Genomic DNA, 27,299 nt, shown 5'->3' with positions numbered 1-27,299 from the left:
TGCTTCCCTGACTATCTTGGCTAATAGCCATTCATGGATCTATCATCCATGAATTTATCTAATTCTTTTTTTGAACCCAGGGCCCTCATAACATCCCCTGACGACGAGTTCCACAGGTTGACTGTGCATTGTGTGAAGAAGTATTTCCTTACGTTTGTTTTAAACCTGCTGCCTATTAATTTCATTGGGTGACTCCTAGTTCTTGTGTTATACGAAGGGCTAAACAACACTTCCTTACTCACTTTCTCCACACTTGATGAGTTTATAGATCTCTATCATATCCCTTTTAATCATCTCTTTTCCAAGCTGAACAGTCCCAGTCTTTTTAACCTCTCCTCATATGGAAGCTGTTCCCTACCCTTAATCTTTTTTGTTGCCCCTCTCTGTACATTTTCCATTTTTAATGTATCTGTTTTGAGATAGAGTGACCAGACTGCATGCAGTATTCAAGGTGTGGGTGTACCATGGATTGATATAGTAGCCGTATGCTATTTACTGCCTTATTTTCTATCCCTTTCCTAATGGATCCTAACATTCTGTTCACTTTTTTGACTGCTGCTGCACATTAAGCGGATGTTTTCAGAGAACTATCCACGATGACGCCGAGATCTCTTTCTTGAATAGTAACAGCTAATTTAGACCCCATCATTTTGTATATATAGTTGGGATTTTGTTTTCCAATGTGCATTACTTTGCATTTATCAACACTGAATTTCATCTGCCATTTTGTTGCCCAATCACCCAGTTTTGTGAGATCTCTTTTAAAGTCTTCGCAGTCAGCTTTGGACTTCACTATCTTGAGTAATTTTTCATCATTTGCAGACTTTGCCACTTCACTGGTTACCCCTTTTTCTAGATCGTTTATCCTGTTATTACTGTTTAGATCTGCCCTCTGTTGCTCCATTAACCAATCAGTTTTTAGGATATAGCTATGATAAGCTTCTCTCAGGATAAACAGCAGTTGTATAAGTTCACCTCTGTCCTTTTAATGAAGAAATATTGAATTATAGGGCAGGCCAATTAGGCACCCATATCCTGGCTACCCAGTGCAAGTCCTAAATAAAGGGAAGGGAAGGGGAGCAAGAATTTGGGGTGGAAATTTTCTGCCCAGACTCCAGATCCACCAAAACACAGGCAGCAGCTTCTTCACAGGTTTTCCTTAACGTGAGCTTCTGAAGAGTGTTCTGAGGCTTGAGCAGGGATGTAGTCCACACATCTGTGCATCTACATCTCCTGATCCAGTAATAGTAAGTACACATGCAAGCAGACTATTCAGATTTCACTCAGGAATACTCTGTGTGAGGGACTCATCCCCCTTGGGCCTTGAGCAAGTCACTTTTCTCTGAGCCTCCGTTTCACCATCTGTCAAAATCTATAACTATGCTCACTTTACCTTATAAAGTGCTTTGAGAACTACAGACAGAAACCTCTATACAAGAGTTAAGTTATTATGCAGCCTTTTGTCTAGATCCGAGCTCTGTAAAGACATTAATGAATTAGGCCTTTGTGGTAGGTGGTATTTATTTGGTAGGTGGGGAAAATGAGCACAGAAATCGTGTAACTTGACAACGGGCACATGATGAGTTAGTGGCAGTCAGAACAGAACTAATGGGGAGGGAATTGAGCCAATGGAAAGGAGCAGGAAGTGGGTTTCTGCACTGGGGGTGGCAGAGCAAGCTAAGACAGTATGAGATAATAGGATAGCACTCAGAGGGGTGTCAAGAAGGAGCAATAAAGGGATTTCTTGTAGCAAGGAGGGGAGGCAGCATCTTATAGGAGTGAGAAGACACCAGAAAGAATGAGCAGGAGGAGGTGAAGGGAAGATGGGAGAGCCACTTTCAAGATTAGCAGACATGATGAGTTTAAGATGAAAGAAGAGCCACACATAAATATCACATTTACCCTCGAAAGAAACACAGTAAAGAACAAGAATGCGTTGCAGACTCCTTCCTTCTGGCTTGGGGTCTGCACTATTTAAATAAGAAAACTGCTGCAACAAAAAACATTAACTTTGAGGACAATCCCCATCTTTGGGGGTGTGGCTCTGCAACTCTGACTAGGCAAAATGCTCATTGACTATAATGAATTTTGCCTGAGGCAGGCTTGGTTTTTCCACACAGTTGTGGGATAGAATTTCTGGACCATATACAGCCTTTAAATAAACAAAAGCCTTAATTTGGAGTTGTGGGTAGTTGTCAAAGAAGCAAATGGCTAAGCGTTTAATGGCTGAATCAAGCTGTTACAGTAAGCTTTAAAGCTTCTTCGTCTGTGAAGACATGAACCGTGAAAGAAAGAAAACTAAAATTAACCCAACACTTTTTAAGACCTGCTTTGGCTGGCTACCCAATTTTAAATATTGCTTGAATGGTTTCTTCTAGTCTGATTGTTCCAGTCTCAGTTTTTCTAGTTGGTAATACAGCAAGGCCCAAAGGAAGAATGTCAATATTTCTGCTACATTTCAGAACCTGATGACATAATTTTCCTGAGGGAGGGATAGTGAATGGTCATTTAACTTACTGTTTAGGTGATTCAATAAGGGGACTAGTAGTGTTCAGTTTACATATTTGTCATTCCATGGAGGAGTGAAGCAGGTGTGTTCCCCTCTCCCTGACCCCAAATGTTAGTTTTACAGCTACATTTGTGGTTGGGCATGGGGGACAAAGATCCCCTTTAAATATTTTGAATTTTATTTCTGTTGAAAACTAACATCAGCTAATAACAGTAGGTTTTATTTCTCATCCTCAGTAGCTAAGAAATCCAGAAGGACTTTCAATGCATTGAACAATGTTAGATCTGGAAGATAACCCTTCCTTACCCATATTCCACCATATTCCCCATCTCCCCTTTTCACCTATAAAATGGTGCAATTGGTTTCAAAGCTTCATTTGTTCTCATGATAGCTTTAAAACACAGCTTGCAAATCAGTTTGGGCTCATAGACATTCAGTTGTCCAGTTGTCTGAAGCTTTAAAAAGGATCCAGCAGAAACTGAGGATTTTTACTGTGCTTCTGGGAAGTTCAGGAATCTGACTGTGGCATGCATTCAAATATGCTTCACCACCACCACGAATCAAAAACAATTCTGTAAAGGCCTTCAAACCGGCCAGAAAGGAGGAGCTTGTGTGACCAACCTCCTGGCTGGGCTGCCTTTAGGATTTTGACCTCCCCCCCAACAATACCTAGCTATTTATGCATTTAACTCCTCATCCCATCCCCCAGACCATACACACAGCTATCCCTGCTCAGGAGGGAGAGTGGCTGGAACCTTCTCTTTCCTCTCCCTTCCACATGTCTCTAAATGAATGCCCTCAGCCCAGCCCTTCAATTTCACGTTAAATTCAAGACTGCAAGGTATGGGATCTCAGGAGGTGGGGAGGGGAGAGGCAGGGATGGGGAGGCCTCAGGGGGAAGAGGCGAGGTTTGGGGAGGTTCTAGTGCTCCTGCTTTAGTGTTCCATGGGCAGGGCCGGATTAAGGTTATGAGGGGCCTAAGGCTAATGGGAGGGAAGAGCCTAAGTATGAATTACATATCGCAAAAAAACATTAAGTCATCAAACATTTGTCTACATACATATTTACATATTATTTATGTAAAATTAACAAGTTTATTCTACTCTCACCTCACTCAATTCTTCAAACAGATACTTCTGAGTAAGAGATAGCACGAGGGATGCTATGCTGTCCTTCTCTTGAAAACAACAAAGAGTCTGGTGACACCTTAAAGACTAACATTTATTTGGGCATAGGCTTTCGTGGGTAAAAAACCTCACTTCTTCAGATGCATGGAGTGAAAAAGCTTATGCCCAAATAAATCTGTTAGTCTTTAAGGTGCCACCGGACTCCTTGTTGTTTTTGTGGATACAGACTAACATGGCTACCCCCTGATACTTGTTCTTCTCTTAGGCCTCCTTCCTCCTAGGTAGTGGAGTGCTCATCTGTATGAGGATGAACACTGCAACATTCCCCATCCTGCTCACCCCTTTCAACCTTGTGCTTCTACCCTCAGCTCTCCACATGGCACAGGGCAAAGCCAAGCCCTGCAGGTGTTTCCCCCAAGCTATGGACTCTACACCACATACCCTATCTCACTCTGACTTCTTGAATGACAAAACTTTTGTGGTTCACAGGTGCTTAAAAAAGCCCCCCACCCCCACCCCAGAAGACAAAAGTTTTGCTGCGGCAAGTGGCAGTATAAACGGCTCGTTGTCTGCAGAAGCATTCTCCTGTGGACAATACAAACCCCGCTCATAGGGGGCAGAAGTATTTTGGCTGGAAAAGTGCCGACAAAGAAACTGCGTTTACACTGCTCTACTTTTAGTGACACGACCATGTCAATACGGCCATGTCACTAAAAGCTGTGTAGTGTAGACAAAGAGGCAGCCAGTTTTTATTATGGGTATGGCTACACTGGCGAGTTGCAGCGCTGGAAAGCCTCCACCAGCGCTGCAATTAGTAAGTGGCCACACCTGCAGGGCACTCAACTCCCTGGCTGCAGCGCTGGCCGTACACCTCACTCAGCATGGGGAATAAGGATTCCAGCGCTGGTGCTGCAGTGCTGGTCATCAAGTGTGGCCACACACCAGCGCTGTGATTGGCCTCCAGGGTATAAGGATGTATCCCAGAATGCTTTTATAAATTACTCTCTTTGTTTTGTTATGCAGCCTCTCTTTGTTTTGTTGTGAACTCCAAGCTGAGCTCCGTAGCTCCGTTGATCCCGGAGCTGTTTATCTACAAACACAGCTCCTGTTTGCTGTGATCAATCTGTGAACAATCAAATGAGATAATGAGGCAGGCAGGGAGTGAGTGTTTGCTTGACAGAAACAGCGGGGGCAGAGGGGAGAAAGGGAGTCATGTTGGCTTCAGGCTGTTTGCAGTTAAGAGTTAAGGGATCGGGAACATGTTCTGATTTTTCAAGTCAGGAAGCTAACACACAGTGTTGGCTCCAAAAATCCACTCTCTCTCTCCCCCCCCCGCTCCCTGTCACACTATGCCCCACCCCACCCCACCCCCCTCTTTTGAAAAGCACCATTGCTGCCACTTGAATGCTGGGATAGCTGCCCATAATGCATCACTCCCAACAGTGCTGCAAATGTGGCCACGCACCAGCGCTGGCCCTGCACAGCTGGACGACCAGCGCTGCAACTACCAGCGCTGCAGATTTGTAAGTGTAGCCATACAGTATGTAAAAGAAAACCACGCAGGTGTAAAATCCACTGAAGTAGAGGAGGTAGCAGTGGGAAAATTACATTGAGTTGGGTGGCATTGTATCTTAGGCTGTCTTGCTCTGAAAGCTGCCTCCCAGTGTTGCACTGAGGACAATGAATTACTGTTTTCACATTGAACCCAAATATTATTTGTGGGATGATCCCAGTTGTGTAGTTAATCTCCAGTGATTCACCACATCAGGCCATTCTGTCACCAAGCTCCTCCACAACTGGAATCATAGAATAGAATCATAGGACTGGAAGGGACCTCGAGAGGTCATCTAGTCCTGGTCCCTGCACTCATGGCAGGACTAAGTATATCTATTCTAGATTGTGGGATCAGCAGCTCTGACATGAGGTTTTTTAAGCATGAGTTCTGTGTGTATCAGCCCCCTATGGTCTGCATTTGTTTGTTTTAAGCATTCTGTATGACAAAGGTAACAGCTGGAAGTAAAACAGATCTTTAGATGGTTGCTCAGCCCAGTCATATTTAGCACTTCTGTACTATGTTAGCTCTTCAAAATCACTATACAAACAGTAAACAAACTTAATCTAAAGCCTTTCAGCTTTTGAATGACTAAGAGTTGACAAAACAGAGCTATTCTCTGTTGTGTTCTCTGCGCCCCTGAACAAAAAGACTTCACTGAAAATCAGCATCTTAAAAGAACCGTTACGGATTTTTTTTCTTTAAAGTGCTTATAGTTTAGGGGAAGAAAGTGAATGAGATTCTGCTTATACCAAGTGTGGAAAAAGCAGAAGGGACCAAAATCTATTCTTGTGCAAAAATCTGTTCTCCCTGAAGTCAATAAGGCTACACAGGCGTAACTGTCAGCAGAAATTGGCCCGTGTTCTCATTCCCTTCTCAAATCACATTCCATACTTACCCAACATTTTCCACTTGGGAAAGAAGTTAGTTTGAGTTGGGGCAGAAAAATGAGGACTAACTTCAGGTTTATTTAGCTTTAAGTTTTTGGAATGAAACTCAAAAGAAATCAAATGTGAGGTACTTTTATGATGGATTGAACTGTTAGAGAATCAGCAAAAGGACAGAACCTGCTTTTAGCCTATTCAGCCAGTCTTTCTATCATAGCCTGCTAAAAAGTGGATTTAAAATCCTTGAGGGTGAGGGGTAGGAGAAACCTACAACATTGTGTATTGAGCTTCTTCTAGTGCTTTTGCAACCCCTTAAAAATACAAAGATGTGTTGGCTTGTGGGACTAGGCTGAGAATAAGGAAAGAACTTGGTTGCCTGTGGCTGCTCACCTCTGGCCCCACCCAACTCCACCCCTGCTCCGCCACTGCCCTACTCCCATTCCAACCCCTTCCCCAAAGTCTTCACCCCAACTCTGCCCCCTCCCTGCCCCATTGGACTTCCCCAAATCCCTTCCCCTGCCCCGCCTCTTTCTGGAGCATGCCGCGTTCCCCCCTTCCCTCCTCCCCCCCAGCGCTTGCCGCAGCAAAACAGCTGTTTCACAGTGGCAAGCGCTGGGAGCTAGGAGGAGAAGCGGGGATGCGGCGTGCTCAGGGGAGGAGGCGAAGGCAGAGCAGAGGTGAGTTGGGGCAGGGCAGGGCAGGGCAATTTTTCCCCATGGGTGCTTTTTCCCTGGAGCACCCACAGAGTTGGCACCTATGGTTCAATACAGTATTGAACACTGCATCATAAATCTGAAGCCCCTTGATGGAAGGTACTGTAAAAGTGAAATTACTGGTATCCAGAATAGGATGTTTTGTTTTTCCTACAAATGTGTGGGAATTCATTCCTTATACATTGGAGGGGCAATAGTTCTGTCTGGAGCTGGATAGAGTGTGTGCAGGTTCTGTGCAAGCTTCCCACCCTAGCGCTCTGGTACTGCCCCCTCACCCTCCCCCAGCACTCGCCAGTTGTCCAGAAATGGGACCCAGCACATACAGAAGATGACAGTGACAGGCACTAGAAGCTAGGAGGCAGCGTCCTGGAGCTGCCTGCCGGCCTCAGTGGAGGAGAGGGAGAGAGGAAGACTCTTGCTCCCTGACAGCTAAGCAGAGCTCTGGAGAAATCGGGGGTGGGGGGAGCTGGGGGTTGATGCCTGCTCAAACTACACCCACAGCTGGCACAGGTTCCTATGGTAACCCGATTTTTAGTGTCCGGTCACCAGTGTTAACCAGAGACCTGGCAGTGTGTTCCTGCAGCCAGGGGCGGCTCTAGACACCAGCGCGCCAAGCAGGCGCTTGGGGCGGCCGTTTCCCGGGGGGGCGGCATTTGGCTCCGGTGGAGCTCCCGCCGGCATGCCTGCGGCAGGTCCACCGGAGCCCGGGACGAGCGGACCTGCCGCAGGCATGACTGCGGCGGGTCCCGTCTTCCCGCGGCTCCGATTGAGCTCCCGCAGGCATGACTGCGGCAGGTCCGCTCCTCCCGGGCTCCGGTGGACCTGCCGCAGGCATGCCGGCAGGAGCTCAACCGGAGCCGCGGGAAGAGGGGACCCGCCGCGGGACCGGGGAAGGGCGGCGCAGCGCTCCGTGCTGCTTGGGGCAGCCCGATTTCTAGAGCCGCCCCTGCCTGCAGCGCAGGGAGATGTAGCAGGCTGGCTGCTGGCTGAGCTCTTTCCAAGCCACAGGGGGCTGCTTTGCCTTTCCTGCTGGCAGGAGCGAGCGAGCTCCCGCCCCTTCACCCGGCCACACCCCCTCCCTGACCAGTAGGGCCTACAAAACAAGAGGACCCAAGGCTATAGCCTTATTAGCCTAATGGTTAAGATGGCCTTGGGCCCACAAATATGTTTGGGGCTGGACCCACAAAAGGTTAATCCAGCCCTGAAGATTAGGTGTAAATAGTATTTTCCCCCCATAAGAGCATAAACTTTAGAACCTGCCACTGCACCAAACAAGTGAACCTAAGAAGAACAGACACAGGAAAGCCTAGCCAGCAGACTCCGGGATGGATTAACCTCGTGTGGGCCCCCATGAGGGCAATGGGGCATAGCGTGGAGGATGGGGGAGTTTTTCCCCAGAGCGAGCGGCTGGCCAGAGGTGACAGGGCATAGCGAGGGTGGGGATGGCCCCACTCTGCCCAGCCCAGAGCAAGGACATGGTTTACAAACTGGCAGCTGCCAGGTGCACACTGGCCCACCTGGCCCTACCCTGCCAGTGTGCCCCTTCCCTCGGGTGGGCTCAGTTGCACACCCCACTGCCCAGTGCCCCACCCTCACCCCTTCTATATCCAGCACCTCCCCACTCAGACACCCCTCAGCCCAGACCCGCCCTCACAACTGCACAGCGCCCTGCACACCAGCACCCCCAGCCCAGCACCTCCCCCCCCACTTACAGACCTTCCCACTGCATCCCCACACAGTCCCACCACCACCACAACTGCACAGTGCCCCACACTCCCGCATTGTCCCAAACACACAGACCTCCCCCACCCCTCAGCACCCCAAAATGCACAAACCTCTCCCACCCCCACCGCCCAGCATCTCCCCACCGCCCCAGAGACCCAGTCCTGCGCCCTGCCCCCCAGACACACTCACCAGCCCTGCTAGGAAGTGACCAGGCTGAGCTGGCAGCATGGCCAGGGCTGTCCTAGGGAAGGGATCGCTCCAGCCCCTCGGGAGTGGTGCAATCAGCCAGGCTGGAATGGGAGCAGAGCGTAGCCAGGACAGGCTCCCTCAAGATCCACTTGCCTGACAGGGCCCGGCCGAGCCCCCCTCCCCACTGACAGAGACTGGCCAGGCTCTACACCAGTCCCAGGCGGCTCAGCAGCAGGAAGGTGGGTGGGGCCCCATAGGTGGTGGGCAGCAGACACCGCTCGGAGCCAGGCGGACCCCTGGGACACAAAACCCCCAGAGCCTGCCCAGCTGAGGTGCACCCACCGACCCTGCAACCAGCAGCCCTGCCAGCCCGCATGGAAAAGCCAGATTGCTGGGTGGCAAGGCCCTACAGGCGAGTGGGACCTGCTTGCTGGGAGCTGCTCACACAGAAAGGCCTGGGTGCTGGAGTGCCCCGGGTGAGGGGCCAGATCCTGGCTGTGTGGAAGGGTTAGACAGGTCCATAATAGGCCCCTTCCCAGTGTGGGCCTGGTGCCACAGCACCATTGTAAACCCAGTATTGAGCAGACTAAATGCAAGGGGAGTCCAACAGGCAATTAGCAGAAAACATGGCTAAAGAGTTGCCTCTTCCATTGCACTCTAAAAACTTGGCCAGGCTCGGTCTCAGGTATACCTCTGTTAATAGCAAATTCCAGAATGCCCCGTCTCCTGGGCACTTCCCACTCAAGAACAGCAAGCTGCAGTGTTGAATGTAGGTGTCAGATGGAGAGACAGGCAGTCTCTGATGTAACTGGGATTTAGAACATTTAGAGCTTTGTAGATAGCAAGCAGCCTCTGCCAAGCAGAGAGAGCACAACAAACTGTCTGGGGTACAAAGGGATAAACTGAGGCAGAGAGAAATTAGATGAACTTGGCCAAGGTCCCACAGTGAGTAAACAGCAAAGTCTGGAGTAAAACCCCACATCACTGAATTGCAGTTTACCTGCATGTATCTGATGAAGTGGGCTTTAGCCCACAAAAGCTTATGCTCAAATAAATGTGTTAGTCTCTAAGGTGCCACAAGTACTCCTCATTCAGTTTACCTCACTAACTCTTGGGTGATAGCATGGGTGATAGCATGGGAGACAATGAAAATAGGAGAGGGCAAAGGACCATTACCCCTTCCCCCCCCACACACACACTTGAGAACCTGAAGTCAGCAGGGCACAACAAGGGGGGCAGAGGGCCCAAGGCCCCCCTTTGGCCCCTGATTGGAGCTAGCTGGCATAATGGCAGAGGCTTCAGAGCCCCTTCCTGGTGGGCCAAATTTGAGTGCATGACATTATGACCTGGCACACGGGGTTGCACCAGCACTTAAATCTGAGAGGCTCTGAATCAGAGAAGAGAATATCTACCCAGGCTTTTCTATAGTATCATTCTGAGTGTCTGCTCTAGTGCCCTAGCCAGCCTGGCATGAAGGGCTCTCTAGGGACCATGGCACTAGGGGCCTTTGCTTTTCATGCAGCCCTGGTGAGTTCTAAGGAGCAGCTGTGATCAGGCTGAAGCCTGCATCAGGGTTGAATTTAGGGACACCGTGGAAGCCTGGTTCTGATGTTGGCTTCTAGCAGCCAGAGTGCCCTTCGGTACGTTGCTATTCTCTGACACCTGGCCTCAGCTTGGTCCCCAACTTTTGCAGTATTGCTGGTGCCTATGAATCTCATTGTTACATATTGTGTTCCACTCAATAGCACAAGTAGTTATACCTCTTACAATTTCATTCTGCACTTCCACAAAAGCCATTTTGCATGTTGTAGATAAGGGTCCAAGCAGCCATTCTTCATGGAGAACTAGCTCCATGTCATTTATTTTTTGTGTACCAGAATTTTCACAGTCAGCTTGAATTTAAGATCAGCAGTTTGCATTCTCCATATTTAAGAAGAGAATCTTAACAGAACCTTACTGGCTCACATCTATAGCATTGGTGCACAACTACTTCAGATGAGGTTCTTATAATCCTTTTCATATACTGATGAAATGCATCTTATCTGTTACAGTAGCTAAACAGAATTAAAATAACTTAGTTTTAATAGCTCATGCACATTGTACAATGGAGATATGCATGGAGACTAGCACCAGCTGGCTTTAGCAAAGTCAACACATTAGCATAGAAGAAGCTCAGAGACCAACATCATTTTGCTTTTAGTGACTAATGGGAGTGCACAGGAGTCACCAGGGGCAGAATTTAGCCTCCCATGCTTCACAGTAAAGGATCCACTTTTGGGCAAATACGTTTTTATTTCAATAAGTGCAGGCCAGGTCACCTACAGTCAAATAGGAAAGAAGGAGGAAAATAAGAGGCTGCATAGTCACAAGCTCCTGAGTAAGAGTAAGGATGATGGCCTTGGAGTTTAGTCCAGCCAACTGCCTTAGGAGATCCAGGACGAAGGAGATCCAAACTCTGCCACAGACTTCATGGGTGACCTTGAGCAAGTCACTTGCTCCCGCTGTACCCTAGTTCCCCATCTGTAAAAAGGGGATGATGATACTCCTTCCTTTCTTCCACATGGTTAGTAAGAGACAGTCCCAGTCCCAGAAGAGCTTACAAAACGATGTGTTTGTACAGTGTGTAGCACAATAAGGTCCTGCTCTCAGACAGGCCTGTATGCACTTCTGTAATGTAAATTAAATTGATATTACTACTACCTCACTGGGGGATTAGAGACCTATGGGAGAATTGTCATGAGTTCCTGCAGGGCAAAGGGCAATATCGCCCCTGGAGGGCAGGAAAATTCAGCTAACTACACCTACATTAAAAAAAACCAAGGAGTACGTGTGGCACCTTAGAGACTAGCAAATGTATTTGAGCATAAGCTTTCATGGGCTAAAACCCACTTCATCAGATGCATGGACTGGAAAATACAGTAGGAAGATATATATACATATATATATATACACACAGTACATGAAAAGATTGGGGTTGCCTTACCAATTCGAACGAGACAATTCAATTAAAGTGGGCTATTACAGTTTAGTCAAACTTCTAGTGTGACAGCCCTGCAAGTCACAGTGAGAAGGTTAATTGGAATGTTAGACACAGGATCCCTATGCAGGGATTAAACACTTTTGACGTAAAGAACAAGCACTTAAGCTTGGATAGGAAAGTCCTCTTAGAATTACATGGGCAGTTCATAACATGTGCTCCAAGTAGTGTTCTCTTCGGTCATGGACAAAGTAACAATGGTAACATGATATATGTCGGGTTATGTAACAGTAAGACACAAACAGGCAGTAGGCAACCTTCCAGCATTTCATACATGGAGGCTGGGGTGAGTCAAGTTATTGCATAACTTTGGCAGTGATACACTAAAGGATGTCAGCATTGTTGTTGTAAAGTTCTAAATCCAAGATTGATATGAAACTCCATGAAAAATATCCTTCTAGTAGGAACATGGATACTAGCTTTCACCAAGGAAGGAACTTTGGCAGGGGCAGAAGGGGTCGGAAGAGGGAGGGGGAAGGGAAATCTTGGTAACTGAGGGGGAGTGATAAGTAACAATTGATCATTTTTTTCTTGTTTACAAATTATATAAAACAGCAATTCCATTTTCAAAGCTCTTTACAGTCTAATTTTCACAAAGAGACCCTGTGAAGTAGACAGGGCTTATTTCCCACCACAAACTCCCCTCCCCACTTCTGCATTTGGCAAAGCTGAGGTAGAAAGGCGAAGTGACTTTCTCAAAGCCACAAGAGGAGTCAAGTCCTGGCTTCATACCACTAGGCTAATGGCATGGTAGCTAGGCCATAGCTCACTGGGCTCAACATAGCTTTAACCCACTTCTGGCACAGCTCCAATGGAGAGGAGACAAGCTATCATGACCTCTCCTCTGAAACCCTCCCCACTAGCATTAAGAGAATTGAATTCAACTTTCAATAACCCTGTATTTTGTTCTAAGCCCCCTTCATCAGTCTTAATTTCCATTCTTGCCAGTACAGCCAACATAACTGGTGAATTTTAAAAGTGAGGCAATTCTTACATACATTAGGATTATACAGATGAAAAGCACTCTAAAAAGAGGACATTCATATTTTGACTTAGAAATAGGTTTTCAGTCTCAGTCTGCCTGCTGAATTTAATTTTAATTGGATGGATACTAGAAACTCCCTTCACAGCTCTCTACATTTTTCTCATTATGAACTTAAAGGGGTAAGCTAGAAGCTGCAATGGTTATTCCTAAAGAGGACTGTACAGTCACCATTTTAATCCAATGGGAGAAGGAAGAGTTCACTTAGCAATAGGTGTCTTTCCATCCTCCTCTACTATTTCATACAATTGAAAAGCTGCATTTAAATTTGATGTTAACAGTAGCAAAATGAGGACAGACATGCCTGGAACTACGTGGCAGGCCACAACATTTAACACAAAGGAGTGGCACTACCCGCCCATCACCCATACTCTCCTAAACCAAGCATTTAATTGGTTCCAGCATGGGGCTTACAGGGCTCCTTACCATATAACCCAGCCTACCTCCCAGGGCTGAGCTTTCTTTCTGATTCCCAATATCCACACTGACAGAGGGTACAGCAGGGTGGGGACCTCAGCCTGCAAAGGCCACAAGGTCTCACCCCCCACTCACATGAGCCCAAGGCCCAATCACCAGAACCCCAGGTCTTTTACCTCTGCGAACCAGTCATTTTATTCTTAAATGCCCTGGAAACCAGCCATGAGTTGTGAAAAGTAAACACCACCATCTCAGTACTTTACTTAGATACCATGTGCATGCCTACACAACCCACTGTGGCTTGCAGATGCTGCAAGGAAGGCAAAACCCCCTGGTCCTCCATCAGTTGGCCCATGGGAGAAAAAAAATTCCTTCCTGACCCTCTAAACAGGCAATTGGCTGGAGAATCCCATGGAAGAAGCTACCTATTGTCCCTTGGGAAGTGCCTCCTTCCCTTGCTACTGGAAGTGTCCTTCTTTCATGACCAGCCCATCAATTTCCCCCATCCACTGTTAAAAAATGCCACCCACCTACATCAGTGATGGAAGCTAGTTGTTTTCTTCTTACCCGTTAAGATCCTAGGACTCAAGGTACCAAGTTATTTATAACATTAAGGTCAGAATAGGTGTGAGCTCAATGATAATACTATTACAGAATCAGCCTCACTGTACATCCTGTTTTAAATAGTAGCATTAGCTTCAGAAGAGAATCCCTAGAATAGCCTATGGTCCTCAGGGTCTATTTCACAGGAGTTATTTGCCTTTCATTCTATTTCAACAGAAAACTGCAGGGCCATCAATTTTTCTGTGCTGATTTTTCAGATGACACTAAAATGTTGATCCTTTAAGTTGTTAAAGATCCTAATGCATTCCTTTTCCAAGTGCCAGGAGTTTGCCATGGCATCCTCCTCCAAAATCCCCCCTCTATCACTGATGTAGTCCGTTATATGACAGATGGTTCCCACCCTCCATCCCAGTACTAGTTGGATGTCTGTGGCTAGTGTGTCAGAGATAGGATTTTGCCTCATTTATGTAACTTGAATTCCAGAAGAATGTCAGTACTTGCCTAGACTATGAAGAGAACTCACAGGTGGATCAACCCTGGATATGGAAGAAGGGAGCAATTACCACAGCTCCTCTCAAAGCCATAGTTCTGAAAAACTGCAAGAACCCAAACGGTGGCCAAGAAAAACCCCACATGAAGCAGAGCTGATGTAGATCACAAGCAGTGGAACATACGGGTTCCCCTGCCACACAGCTGACGACCTCTATCAAAAGAAGTTTCAAGAACACCCACAGAGCTAGTGAGAAGCCCAAAGAGTAAAGCTGCATAGTGGCAATATCACATCTTGTGCAAAGCAGCTAGGAAAACAAAACAAAAAAAACAACAACCCACCTTTTCCAATCCCACTCAGGACATATTTAAGATGAAACATAAGTGTAGGTGGCAACTATGGGGAGTTTCTAAATGATTTTTAAGAACCTAATTGCCAGTTAATTTTAACAGATATTTACTGCTACACTGTATATGACTTTGAACATGCTACCAACTTTACCACAAGTCCATCAAAAAACCTAATTAAGTTAACAGACATCCTTCAGTATCTTGCTATTTACAGATAAAGCCTTTGCATCTCTAGTCTTATGCTTCAAGGTAATTGAGATCAACTGAATTACCTTGCTATCTAGCCTAAAATTCAGTCTGGTTCAAGCTCAGAACAGGGCCTCACATGTACGACACTCTTAGGAGATGTCCATCAAAGGCCCTCTGCGGGTATTTTTCATACTCAGACCCTTCCCATTTGGCTTAGTTCATTCATAGTCACTTAACTCCCTTATCCTTCAAACAGCTGGGGGTGAGTGGCAAGGGGGTCATAGCCAGGCCAAGTGGTCAACTTTTGGTTAACTGGTACCTTGTTTTTGTACAGCAGGAAAGTAGAATCTATATTACAAAAAAACACTTAAAGCAGATCATACTACTAACTGTACCTGTTCATAAATATACAACTTGCAATATATATATATATATATATACACACACACAAAAATCAATCATGTATCATTCTACAGCATTGGGGATTTAAAAAAAAAAAAACTGTCTAGTCAGGCCTGAAAATATTCTCTCTCAATCCTGACCCGCAGGGACCCTTCTTAAGGCTGAGTTCGACCAGAGAAATACTCTTTACAGTACCTTTCTCAAGAGTGCCAACGTGTAAAATTTGAGCTCTTAAATGGATGTGTCTGAAATTCAATTTTCTCCCCACTTCACTTATTTCGTTGTCTGTTAGTGATGATACTGCTCTTCATTTTTAACCGAACTATACCCGGTGCAGCTCAAGCCTATGAATTTTGTTCTATGCACAGATATTATTCATTAGGCGATTAGAACTGTCTGTGGGTAAGTTTACACAACAGCTAGGGGTGTGATTTGCATCTTGGACACACTGTACACACATGCTAGATCTGCTTGAGTTAGTGCCTAAAAATAGGAGTGTGGCTGCAGCAGCATGGCCACAGTTCAAGTTAGCTGCCCAAATCTGTACCCAGGGGGTTGGGTGGGAATGTACTCAGGCAGCTAGTCCAACCTGCTGCCTGTGTAGCCATGACTGCACTGCTAATGTTTAGTACAGTAGTGCAAGCAGAGCCTAGCTCATGTACATCTAACCGAGTTGGGAATTTTGCCTCCCAGTTGCTATGTAGATGTACTCAACTTGTGTCCCTCAATCTACTCTGGAACCAAGAAGCCCATTTTCCCCTTATTTATTTTCCTTAACTTGTTATTGTTTCCTTTGATACCAACCCATTTGTCAAACTGATATTTAAAAAAACAAGGAGGTAGGATGCTGAATCCTAATGAAAAGCTAGGGCATGTAAGGTATGCAAAGCTAACTCACTTGTTTTACATAAAACACTCCAATACAGGATTTGCTTTGAGCAAGAGCATTGCAATGCTGATTCAATTTATCATTGATTATAACCCCCCCCCCGAGCCGTTTCAAAATTCTCATTCATTCTATATTTACATACTTTTTTAGTCCTTCATGATCTGCAATATTTGTCCTTATCAAACTACATTTTATGGGAATCAGCCCATTTTTCCAATTGGGTACAGTATAGACTATTTTGATCCTATGTTCCAAAATATTTGCCACAGCTCACTGCTTATGTGCATTAGGGGCCCAATCCTACCAGTAAGTGAGCACCCTCAACACTCCTTTGAAATCACTCAGAATTTTCATAATGGCCCCTTGATGAACATTCCCCATTAACAATCTGAAAAATGGAATGAACACACTAAAATGTAGCATTTTATACAGAGTGCTATTCTGTAACAAATCTGTGTCTGTTCAGGACAGGACTTCACAGTTTACTATGCTACACATCACAGCCACTCAAAACTTAAATGCAACAGAGGAAATAGAGAAGAGATTCTCTGCTTCAAAAGCAGAGCTACAGTTTGAGTTGCAGGAGAATCTCATGTAGATGTTAGCAATAGAGGGCCTAAGGGCACAAATGAGCAGTTCTGACACAAATGAAGGGCAGTAACACCCCAACCAACTTGTTGCAGGTACTACAGTAACTTGCAGTTGAAAGACAATGTTTAATCTTTACAAAATGTCTGCTCCTAGAAACAAGCTCCATCTTTTTATATCAATTTAGAGATATCGGCAAAATTGCAACAATACAAACCATAATCTGTTTCTGCTTTCTAAATATTTAATACTGACCATCTGCTGCTTCATTTGCTAGATGAAATTTAAGCTTTAGAAACTACAGTGTTTCTCCAGATCATTTTCAAACTCCTATTTCTCTGCCTGTTAGATGTGCAGCTATCTCAGGGCACAAGTGTCTCAGAGCCCCAAGCTTTATTAAACTCACTTCCACATTTTCACTATGCTTCAGCATTTTTTTAAATGGAGCAATTTAAGTGACTGGTTAGATACATATGAAATTTGCCTTAGTCAATGAGTTACTTGTATGTAATAACTTAAAAGAAAAGCCCATATTTGATGTTCCCCCTCAAGATAGGGCTTTCAGCTTACAGAGGTAGTGTTGTTTAAATGCAGATACCTTTAGGTAAATTCTATTTTAAAATCATACAGACATAAGATGTCCTCCTTCCTTCACCTTTACAGTTCCAGCAAGGGAACCAGGAATTATTTTAGATCTTCTATAAATGTCTTTATACATCACTTACGAGAGCGCTAAGGTTCATAATCTGAACTCAATTAGAAGTTAGTAGAAATGTATTTCTTTAATATGATCTCTGAAATTTGAGATGCTGGATCTGTTCTCCCTTTGATAAATAAAATTGATTGAGAGCCTTGGAGGATAGTTGCTCCAGGCACTGGCTCCAGTTGTTTCAAGTCAACATTAAGAATACATCAGATAAACAGCAATTGTAGCCTACTGCAAGTGAATAACTGGAAATATACAATATGAAGCGAAGAGATCTACTGCATGTACTAACTGCTAAACCAGCTTTTTAGACAGGTTGGCTCAAGGCACAAAATTAGTAGATATTCTCCAATTTCTTGTTACAAGAGATGTCATTTACTGCTTTCTTTCAAAATGAACCAGCTACCACCACTTTTAGAGGTGAACAAAATTCAGTATCACTGACTAGGAATACTCATGTATTTTCTAGCAAATACCTAAGCCAATAAGAGGTATTACTTCAAAAAGCATATAGACATGAACTTTTTCAAAGTGACCCCATTTATGCTATTCCAACACAGAAAAGTAACAGTGTGCAGAATGGATAAAAATCCATGGCTTTTTAAATAAAAACTTGTTTTTTTTCCATTTAAAATTGTTTTTTTCTTATTTGAACGATTTAGATAATGACAGAGTACACTAATAAAGTTTGTGGCCATACCAAGCTGGGAGCAGTTGCAAGTGCTTTGGAGGCTAGGATTAAAATTCAAAATGATCTGGACAAACTGGAGAAATAGTCTGAAGTAGATAGGATGAAATTAAATAAGGACAAAAGCAAAGTATTCCACTTAAGAAGGAACAATCAGTTGCACACATACAAAATGGGAAAATGACTGCCTAGGAAGGAATACTGCAGAAAGGGATCTGAGAGTCAGTGGTTCACGGGCTAAATATGAGTCAACAGTATAACACTTTGCAAAAAAAAAAGCAAACATTCTGGGATGTATTAGCAGGAGTGTTGTAAGCAAGATACAAGTAGTGTCTGATTAGGCCTCAACTGGAGCATTGTGTCCAATTCTGGGCACCACATTTCAGGAAAGATGTGGACAAATTGGAGAAAGTCCAGAGAAGAGCAACAAAAATGATTAAATGTCTAGAAAACGACCTATGAGGGAAGATTGAAAGAACTGGGTTTGTTTAGTCTGGAGAAGAGAAGACTGAGAGGGGAACATAACAGTTTTCAAGTACATACAAGGTTGTTACAAGGAGGAGGGAAAAACATTCTCTTTAACCTCTAAGAATAGGACAAGAAGCAATGGTCTTCAATTTCAGCAAGGGTGGTTTATGTTGGACATTAGGAAAAACTTCCTAACTGTGAGGGTAGTTAAACACTGGAATAAATTGCCCTGGGAGGTTGCAGAATCTCCGTCATTGGAGATTTTTAATAGCAGGCTAGACAAACATGTCAGGGATGGTCTAGATCAGTGGCTCTCAACCTTTCCAGACTACTATACCCCTTTCAGGAGTCTAAATTTGTCTTGTGTACCCCCAAGTTTCACCTCACTTAAAACGGACCTAAAAATACAAAAGTGCCATAGCACACTATTACTAAAAAACTGCTCACTTTATCATATAATTACAAAATAATCATTGGAATATTAATATTGTACTTACATTTCAGTATATAGTATATAAAGTAGTATAAATAAGTCATTGTATGAATTTTAGTTTGTACTGTCTTAGCTAATACTTTTTATGTAGCCTGTTAAATCTAGGCGAGTTGCTGTGCTCCGTGGAAGACCTCTGTGTACCCCTGGGTGAGAACCTCTAATACTTAGTAATGACATGAGTGCATGGGACTGGACTAGATGACCTCTTCTGGTCTTTTTCCAGTCCTCTGAGTCTATAAATTAAATACAAGTGTATTTTTAAACAATATTTAAAAATTGAAATTGACAACCTATGTTAAGGCTTAAATTTACTAAATTATAATCATTTAAATTATATATTTAGCAGCTCGGTTTGCTGCCAATTTTTAAAGAAAGTCAGACCACTGAACTCACTAAGCACCTGGAACCAGAGATGGTTGAAGTAATAAAACAGCATTTGACAGCACTAGCCTCTTCTGCAGGTGCAGATAGAATATTCTCTTAATTTCATTTTATTCAAGATGCTCAGTTCAATGACTATTTCATTCAAAGTTCAGACACCAATTGGGAGCTGAAAAGCAGGAAAGCTTGTTTTCTTCTTCCAATCTATGAATAAAATCTAGGTGCGAGGATACAAACTACTAGTTATGACCAGGATCAGTTCAATTCACTAACTACTAAAGCTGTCCAGTGATTAAAAAAATTAATCATAATTAATTGCACTGTTAAACAATAGAATGCCATTTATTAAAATATTTGTGGATGTTTTCTACATTTTCAAATATATTTATTTCAATTACAATAGACTAAAAAGTGTACAGTGCTCATTTTTTTAATTACAAGTATTTGCACTGTAAAAACCAAAAATAGTATTTTTCAATTCACCTAAGTACTGTAGTGCAATCTCTATCATGAAAGTTGAACTTACAAATGTAGAATTATATACAAAAAACTGCATTCAAAAATAAAATGAAATTTTAGAGCCTGCAAGTCCACTCAGTCCTACTTATTCAGCCAATCACCAAGACAAACTAGTTTATTTCTATTTGCAGGAGATAATGCTGCCCGCTTCTTGTTTACAGTATCACCTGAAAGTGGGAACAGGTCTTTGCATGGTACTATTGGAACCAGCGTCACAAGATATTTACCTGCCAAATGCGCTAAAGATTCATATGTCCCTTCATGCTTCAGCCACTATTCCAGTGGACATGCGTCCATGCTCATGGGTTCTGTTCAACAACACTCCAAAGCAGTGCAGAACAAAGCATGTTCATTTTCATCATCTGAGTCAGATCCCACCAGCAGAAGACTGATTTTCTTTTTTGGTGGTTCAGGTTCTGTAGTTTCCTCAGAGCGTTGCTCTTCTAAGACTTCTGAAAGCATGCTCCACACCTCGTCCCACTAAGATTTTTGGAAGGCACTTCAGACACAAACCTTGTGTCAGTTAGAAATCCCACACTTGTACCTTCTTTTTTTGAAATCTACAGTGAAAGTATTCTTAAACTGAACATGTGCTGGGTCATCATCCAAGATTGCTATAACATAAAATATGGCAGAATGTGGGTAAAACAGAGCAGGGGACATACAATTCTCCTTCAAGGAGTTCAGTCACAAATTTAATTAACACATTTTTTAACAAGCAACACTATGGAAGCATGTCCTCTAGAATGGTGGATGAAGCATGAAAGGACATATAATTGTTTAGACTATCTGGCACGTAAATACCTTGCAATGCTAGCTACAAAAGTGCCCATGCAAATGCCTGTTCTCACTTTCCAGTGAAATTGTAAATAAGAAGAGGGCAGCATTATCTCCTGTAAATGTAAACAAACTTGTTTGCCTTAGCAATTGGCTGAACAACAAATAGGACTGCATGGACTTGTAGACTCTCAAGTTTTACATTGCCCTCAAAAACAAAACAGTTATGTAACAAAAGAATCTCCATTTGTAGGTTGCACTTTCTGAACAAAGATCGCACTACTGTACTTGTATGAGGTGAATTGAAAAACAATTTTATAATTTTTAAAGTGTAAATATTTGTAATAAAAAATATACAGTAATTCCTCGCTTAATGTTATGTTCCTGAAAAATGCAACTTTAAGTGAAATGTTAAGCAAATCCAATTTCCCCATAAGAATTAATGTAAAATGGGGGAGAGGAAGGGTTAGGTTCCAGGGAATTTTTTTTCCACGAGACAAAAGACTATATTTATATATAGACAGACAGACACACACACAGTATAAGTTTTAAACAAACAAATTTAATACTGGTACACAGTGATGATGATTGTGAAGCTTGGTTGAGGTGGAGGAGTCAGAGGGTGGGATATTCCCCAGGGAATGCCTTGCTGCTAAATGATGAACTAGCACTCGGCCGAGCCCTCAAGGGTTAACACGTTGTTGTTAATGTAGCCTCACACTCTACAAGGCAGCACAAATGGAGGGAGGGGAGATAGCATGACAGACAGACAGACAGTGTGTGTGTGTGTGTGGCGCATTGCCCCTTACGTACGCTGACTCTACTCTAAGTATATTGCCTTTTTAAATAGATTAGCAAGTTGAGACAGCAGCTCCTGCCAGCAAGCTCCCTCTGTTCTGAGCCCTGTCATGTCTCCCCCCCTTGCTCTATGGAGATGGAGCAGGGTGCAGGAGAAGGGTTCAGGAGGTTCCAGAGAGCAGCTCCAAGGCAGAGGGCAGGAGCAGCACATGGCAATGGGGGGAGGGACAGCTGCAATTGCTAGCCTGCTGGGCAGCTGCTGCACAGAGAACTTAGGGGAGTGGGGAGCTGATAGTGTGAGCTGACAGGGGGGCTGCCAGTCCACCCTGGTTCCAAACCCCCACCAGCTAGCTCCAATGGGCTGCTCTTTGATTTCAATTACAACACAGAATACAATGAATATGAAAATGTAGAAAACATCCAAAATATGTAATAAATTTCAATTGGTATTCTATTGTATAACAGTGCAATTAAAACTGTGATTAATCCACAGCCCTATTAACTACACATACAGTACTCCCTTAGTTTAATAAATCAGTTTTAAATGTAAAAAATGTATTGATAAATTCTCTTCTGTATCTAGCACGTTTTTTTTAAATTAAAATGACATTTTTGTGCATTTTAATTGAATTTCTATCCACAGCTTGAACAAACCATAAGAAAATATTAATCTAATTCTAATAAACTGCATAGTTCACCACTTTCTAATGCAATAAAAATATAAAAATTGAGAATCTGAATAAGTGTGTGTTAAACTATATAATTCCTTTAAAAAAAAAATATGTATAGATACAGTGTATCCTCCTGGTTAGCAAAAAAGCAACAAGTTTAGTGCACGTTTTGCTATATTTAGTTGCAAATCAACATTTTAATAATTAACAAGAATCAACCTTTCTTTAGGAAAATACCTAAAAAGTACAAATGCAAAACATGATTAAAATCTATTTAAATCAAGGCTTCCTGATTTAAATTATTAAAATTGATTTAAACCACTGATTTAAATCAGTGCACCCTGCTACTGTTCATTTCTTGCTTAGTCTTATTTTAAAATGTGAATCTGGTTAACTACATAAATCATTTATGAATCCACATTCTGCCTATTCCGATTTGCGAATTTTGATCCCTTGTATTAATTGCTCCCCACCAATTTATTAGATTTAGCCGCTTCTGAAACTGAACCTACTTGCATTTAATTTACTTAGGCAGGAAAATAAAGTATGCTATTACTGTGGCCTGGTCTACACTACAAACTCAGGTTGACGGAACCAGCATTAAGTGGATCTAATAATGTACCTGTCTACACTAGCAAGTCCCTTCCGCCTAAGTTACCTGTAAAGTCTACTTCTGTACTCCACCTCTGCGTGAGGTGTAGCACTTGATTTGACATCTACAGATCGACCTGGGGATAGTGGAGACCAGGGGCCGACAACCTTTCAGAAGTGGGGTGCCCAATCTTCATTTATTCACTCTAATTTAAGGTTTCGCGTGCCAGTAATACATTTTAACATTTTTAGAAGGTCTCTTTCTACAAGTCTATAATATATAACTAAACTACTGTAAGTAAAGTAAATAAGGTTTTTAAAATGTTTAAGAAGCTTCATTTAAAATTAAATTAAAATGCAGAGCCCTCAAGACCAGTGGCCAGGACCCGGGGAGTGTGAGTGCCACTGAAAATCAGTTGTGTGCTGCCTTTGGCACATGTGTCATAGGTTGCCTACCCCGGTATAGATACTATGTTGTGTAATTCGAATGAATTGGCCTCCAGGAGGTGTCCCACAGTGCTCTGCTGTGACTGCTCTGGAGAGCACTTTCAACTCCATTGCACAGCAACCAGGTACACAGGAAATCTCTCCTCTCCTGTTAAAGCCCTGGGAACTTTTGAATTTTTATTTCTTGTCTGATCAGCATAGAGAGCTCCACTACCCATGTTTACCATGCTAGTGCTGTTCCCTTTGTCACTCTTGAAAGCCTGTAGTTAAAGAAGAACTAACACATACAGGTTTGAAGCTACACCATATATTTGTAAGTAAAATAAGTAGATTTGACCGAAAACAAGTTTACAAGTCATGTATTGAGCCCTTTGAAGAATCTGAAAGTACAAGACAATTTAAAATTATTTGAAACACCACAATTGAATATGCATATTATCAAAACATTGATGTTCCCTAAAAGCTTTGACTGTTATACATTAGTTTCAGATGAAACAATGATTTTTCCCCTTTAGATGTCAGTTTGGTTACAGCTTTACGAATCAGTGCAGCATAGTACAAATTTTGTTAACAGATAATGATGGATTTGGGTAGGTGCAAGAACATTCTGCAGAAATAACTTAGGAAAAATTTTAAATGTTTCCTCCCAGGAAAAAAAAAAAAAAAGTGCTGAAGACGTATGTGCAACTTACAAACATACTGAAAAGATATACAAAGGATGGAATTCTGAAACAGGGCAAATTAATATTAATTTTGTATCACAGCTTAAGAAAAGAAAACTAAAGTATATCAATTATACTGTTAATCATTAGCACAGATATTTACACAGAAAGTCTCTGAATTATGTTTCTATAGAAAAACTAAGCTAATAAAATTTAGTCTCCATTTCTGAAACAGAAATATTGTTGCATAAGCACAAAGGTAAGATTTGTTGCATGAAAATACTCTCAGAACATTTTTCCTTAGTTCTGCAAGTCAGTTTCCTATGAATCAAGGTATGAGCACACTGATTTATTTCAGCTATCCTTTAAGCACACTCCCCCATTTATTGCTTATCAGGAAATATTAACAAGTACCCTTGTTCCGTAAGCCCTAATTACAGAAAGTGTTTCCCCCCCTTTTAAATATTTATTTTAAAGCAGATCAAACTTTTTACTTCCGTGCTTTTTAAAGAAAATAGTATCTCTTTGTTCAATTTAAAATTATAGCAATTCTTATGTTAATTGCACTCTTTAGCTAGCTGGATACTGAATTGAGAATTATTGCTTTACATTGTAATTTTGCTAAAAACATACAGTTACAATGTACAGATTGGGAGACTAGTGCAATATGCAGCATTGACTGTTTATTCAATAAATACTTTTAACCCAATTATTGCCAGCCAAGGCAACAGTGCAGAAATTGTCACTTAATAAACAAAGATCTATATATAAATTTAACATTTTTTTTTATAAAATCAGTTGCTACTATATTCCCATACAATTATTTCAGAGGTTTTTTCACATAAAAATTGACTATTATAAAAATATAGAAATGTCAACATGTTTAGGATTTTACAAATCTTCACAAAGCTAACTTTTACATTTATATAGGAATATCACACTTCTGTAGAAAATAACTTGATAAAAGTAAAGCAAACTGTTAGACATTTTCTGCACTGACCATTTTCTAACTTAGTTACAGCTTTCTTGGTCATGAATATATATGTTTAAAAGGAAATAATCTGCATTCCCCTTTTAACTTGAGGTCAGTTGTGTATAAAGAAGAGCCATTTTACAAAGGTGTTCACAGATTGTTGGTCAGAAATTTTTCCACACTAGCTTATTTAAAAATCAATTCCAATCTTTACCTAAAAATACCTCCCGCTAATGTGAAACAAACAAATTAGTGTTGTGTTGGGAAGCAATTCAGAACAACTTAATGAATTTCAGGAACAAAATGTTAAACCAGTCAAAATTTAACAATGCAATTGCCAATTACTATTTCTGATACCTATAAAATATAAAAATGCAAGAAATCTTAAAACTATTTTGAAGAGAAATAAGATTGTATAACCATGTGGAGAAGATCGGACTAAATTTATCCACCAGAGATAATGACCCTGTAATTTGATGCATGTGAGTGAGCCTCTACAACTTTTGTGAAAACCCACTCAGGTTTGTGGGAATTTGCACGTGTACTGGGGCTGCCCTCACAGATTAGGTTACATGATTGGGGCCATAGTCACTCACTGCATTGGTGTGAATACATTAATGTGCTTTCCAAAACCTTATTTTACCACAGCAATTATTTTCAATAGCACCATCAATTTCTCAGATATCTGTGCCATGCAAATCCAGATAGTATGCAACAGGTTTGTTTCTTCCTGAAACACCACAATCATTACAAGGCACTGCTTGTCATAAATAAATGCAAAACAATTTCCCCCCCAAATTAGTGACATTTAAAGTATGAATATATGTTACGAAATGTAAATTCAATTTATCATTACATAACATGGTTAGAAAAAGCTAAACATTTGATTGAATTAACCAAAATATATTTATCATATTTTCATGCATGTTTATTATTTTCTCATATGAAAAAACCAGAAATGATAAAGTATCACTATCAAACAATGTAGCATGGTTGTTAAATAAAGAAAGCTATGCTGAATTTTCCAATCTTCAACAAAAAGTCTACTCTAGACATAACTCAAGTATAAGAAGTTGGAAAATTATCTGATATATTTGCAACAGTATCCCTGCAGAAGAGTGAAAAGCCTATTGTCTAGAGCATTCATATTGAGGCACATTGTAGTTGAAGATACTCAGGCAAATTTTATGGCTAGAATAGAATTTCAGAGGAGTCTGGCTACAGGTTTTCCCAAAAAGCAGCTCTTTATGGTTCAAAACACCAATTGCAACGCCTGAAAACAATATTTGGTCCTTAATCACTGCTATCATCATCGTCATCATCATCGGATACATCATTTAAAGGGGACTTAGGTGACTGGCTGTAAGAGTCTGATCTAGTGGTCTGACAAGTGGTCATCTCCCCAGTAGAAAGAAGATCATAACAGAAGTCACAAATCCGCACAGGCTTGGAGGACTGACTGGGAAGAAGAAACCTCTTTTCAGAACAGGGTCCGCATACAACAAAGCCACATTTGCGACAGTGGTGACGACGATTGACAGGTGTAAATTTTGCTTTCTGACAACGCATGCAAACAGTAGCCTCTGAGTCAGGCACCCAGACAGCTGCATGTTCATTACTGGGAGTTTTCCCACTTTTGGAAAGCAAATCAGAAACACATTTATTTATGTGGCTCATCCATTCAGACTTCTCTGTGGCAGTGGCAGCATAAACTGCAAAAGATTTTGTTGGTGTCTTAATAAGCCACCCATTCCGTAAGTCCCCCTCATCTTGGATGGAATCAATAGTGACATTTTCCAGTGGAATTATGTGCTGTTTATTGTATTTTTTCTTCTGGATAACAATGTTACCATAGACAAGAATATCATTGAATAAGAAAAACTGTCTTGCTTTAGGTTTCTTCCTACACAGCTTTGTTAACACTCCTTCTCCAATCAGAACACGACCAGGAATAGTCAAAGGTTGACCAGCTGCTCCAAAACAGTTTTCCACTATACTTATTCGTCTAGTATTTGCTTCACTGTTTGCCAAGCGATCCACCATCTTTTACAGGTATCCTAAAACAAAAATTAATATTTTGTTAGAATAAGACTGATTCACAAAAGCATTCTATAGTCAAATAATTTAGTAAAACAAATTACTTGAAACAGCTAACAAGACTGATGGCTCCAGGCACTGCTAACTGATAGCACTTTTTTATTAAAATCCTGCTCAGGTCAGTAACAATTAAAAGTTTCTATCAATGGATGCCTTTTTAGTAGGCTATTTGAAAGAAAGTTGATCTGTCTAGTTCCCAATGGACAGGTGTCCACATCACAGAAACCACCACCATAAACGACAGCAATAGCAACCTTGTTGAGAATATTAGGAGACAGGGTAGGAGATTATCCCTAGAGGTGGTCCCTTCTCCAGGTACGGATAAATGCCCATTGGTAGACCGGCATAGAAAGACTTG

The 27,299-nt window shown here is 42.2% G+C and overlaps 1 protein-coding gene across 3 annotated transcripts in view; it reads right to left on the bottom strand.

Moving 5' to 3' along the window:
* Positions 1–23,500: 23,500 nt before the first annotated feature.
* Positions 23,501–27,299, bottom strand: part of PLEKHF2 (pleckstrin homology and FYVE domain containing 2) — a 33,143-nt gene continuing 29,344 nt past the window's right edge. For all 3 annotated transcript variants that reach the window (XM_039523930.1, XM_039523928.1, XM_039523929.1), the window contains exon 2: positions 23,501–26,901. In XM_039523930.1, coding sequence (XP_039379864.1) covers positions 26,138–26,887 — 750 coding nt within the window. In that variant the 5' untranslated portion in view covers positions 26,888–26,901 and the 3' untranslated portion in view covers positions 23,501–26,137. The remainder of the gene's footprint in view (positions 26,902–27,299) is intronic.

Source organism: Mauremys reevesii, linkage group 2, assembly GCF_016161935.1.
Source record: "Mauremys reevesii isolate NIE-2019 linkage group 2, ASM1616193v1, whole genome shotgun sequence".
Taxonomy (NCBI): domain Eukaryota; kingdom Metazoa; phylum Chordata; order Testudines; family Geoemydidae; genus Mauremys; species Mauremys reevesii.
This window is presented reverse-complemented; position numbering and strand designations above follow the sequence as displayed.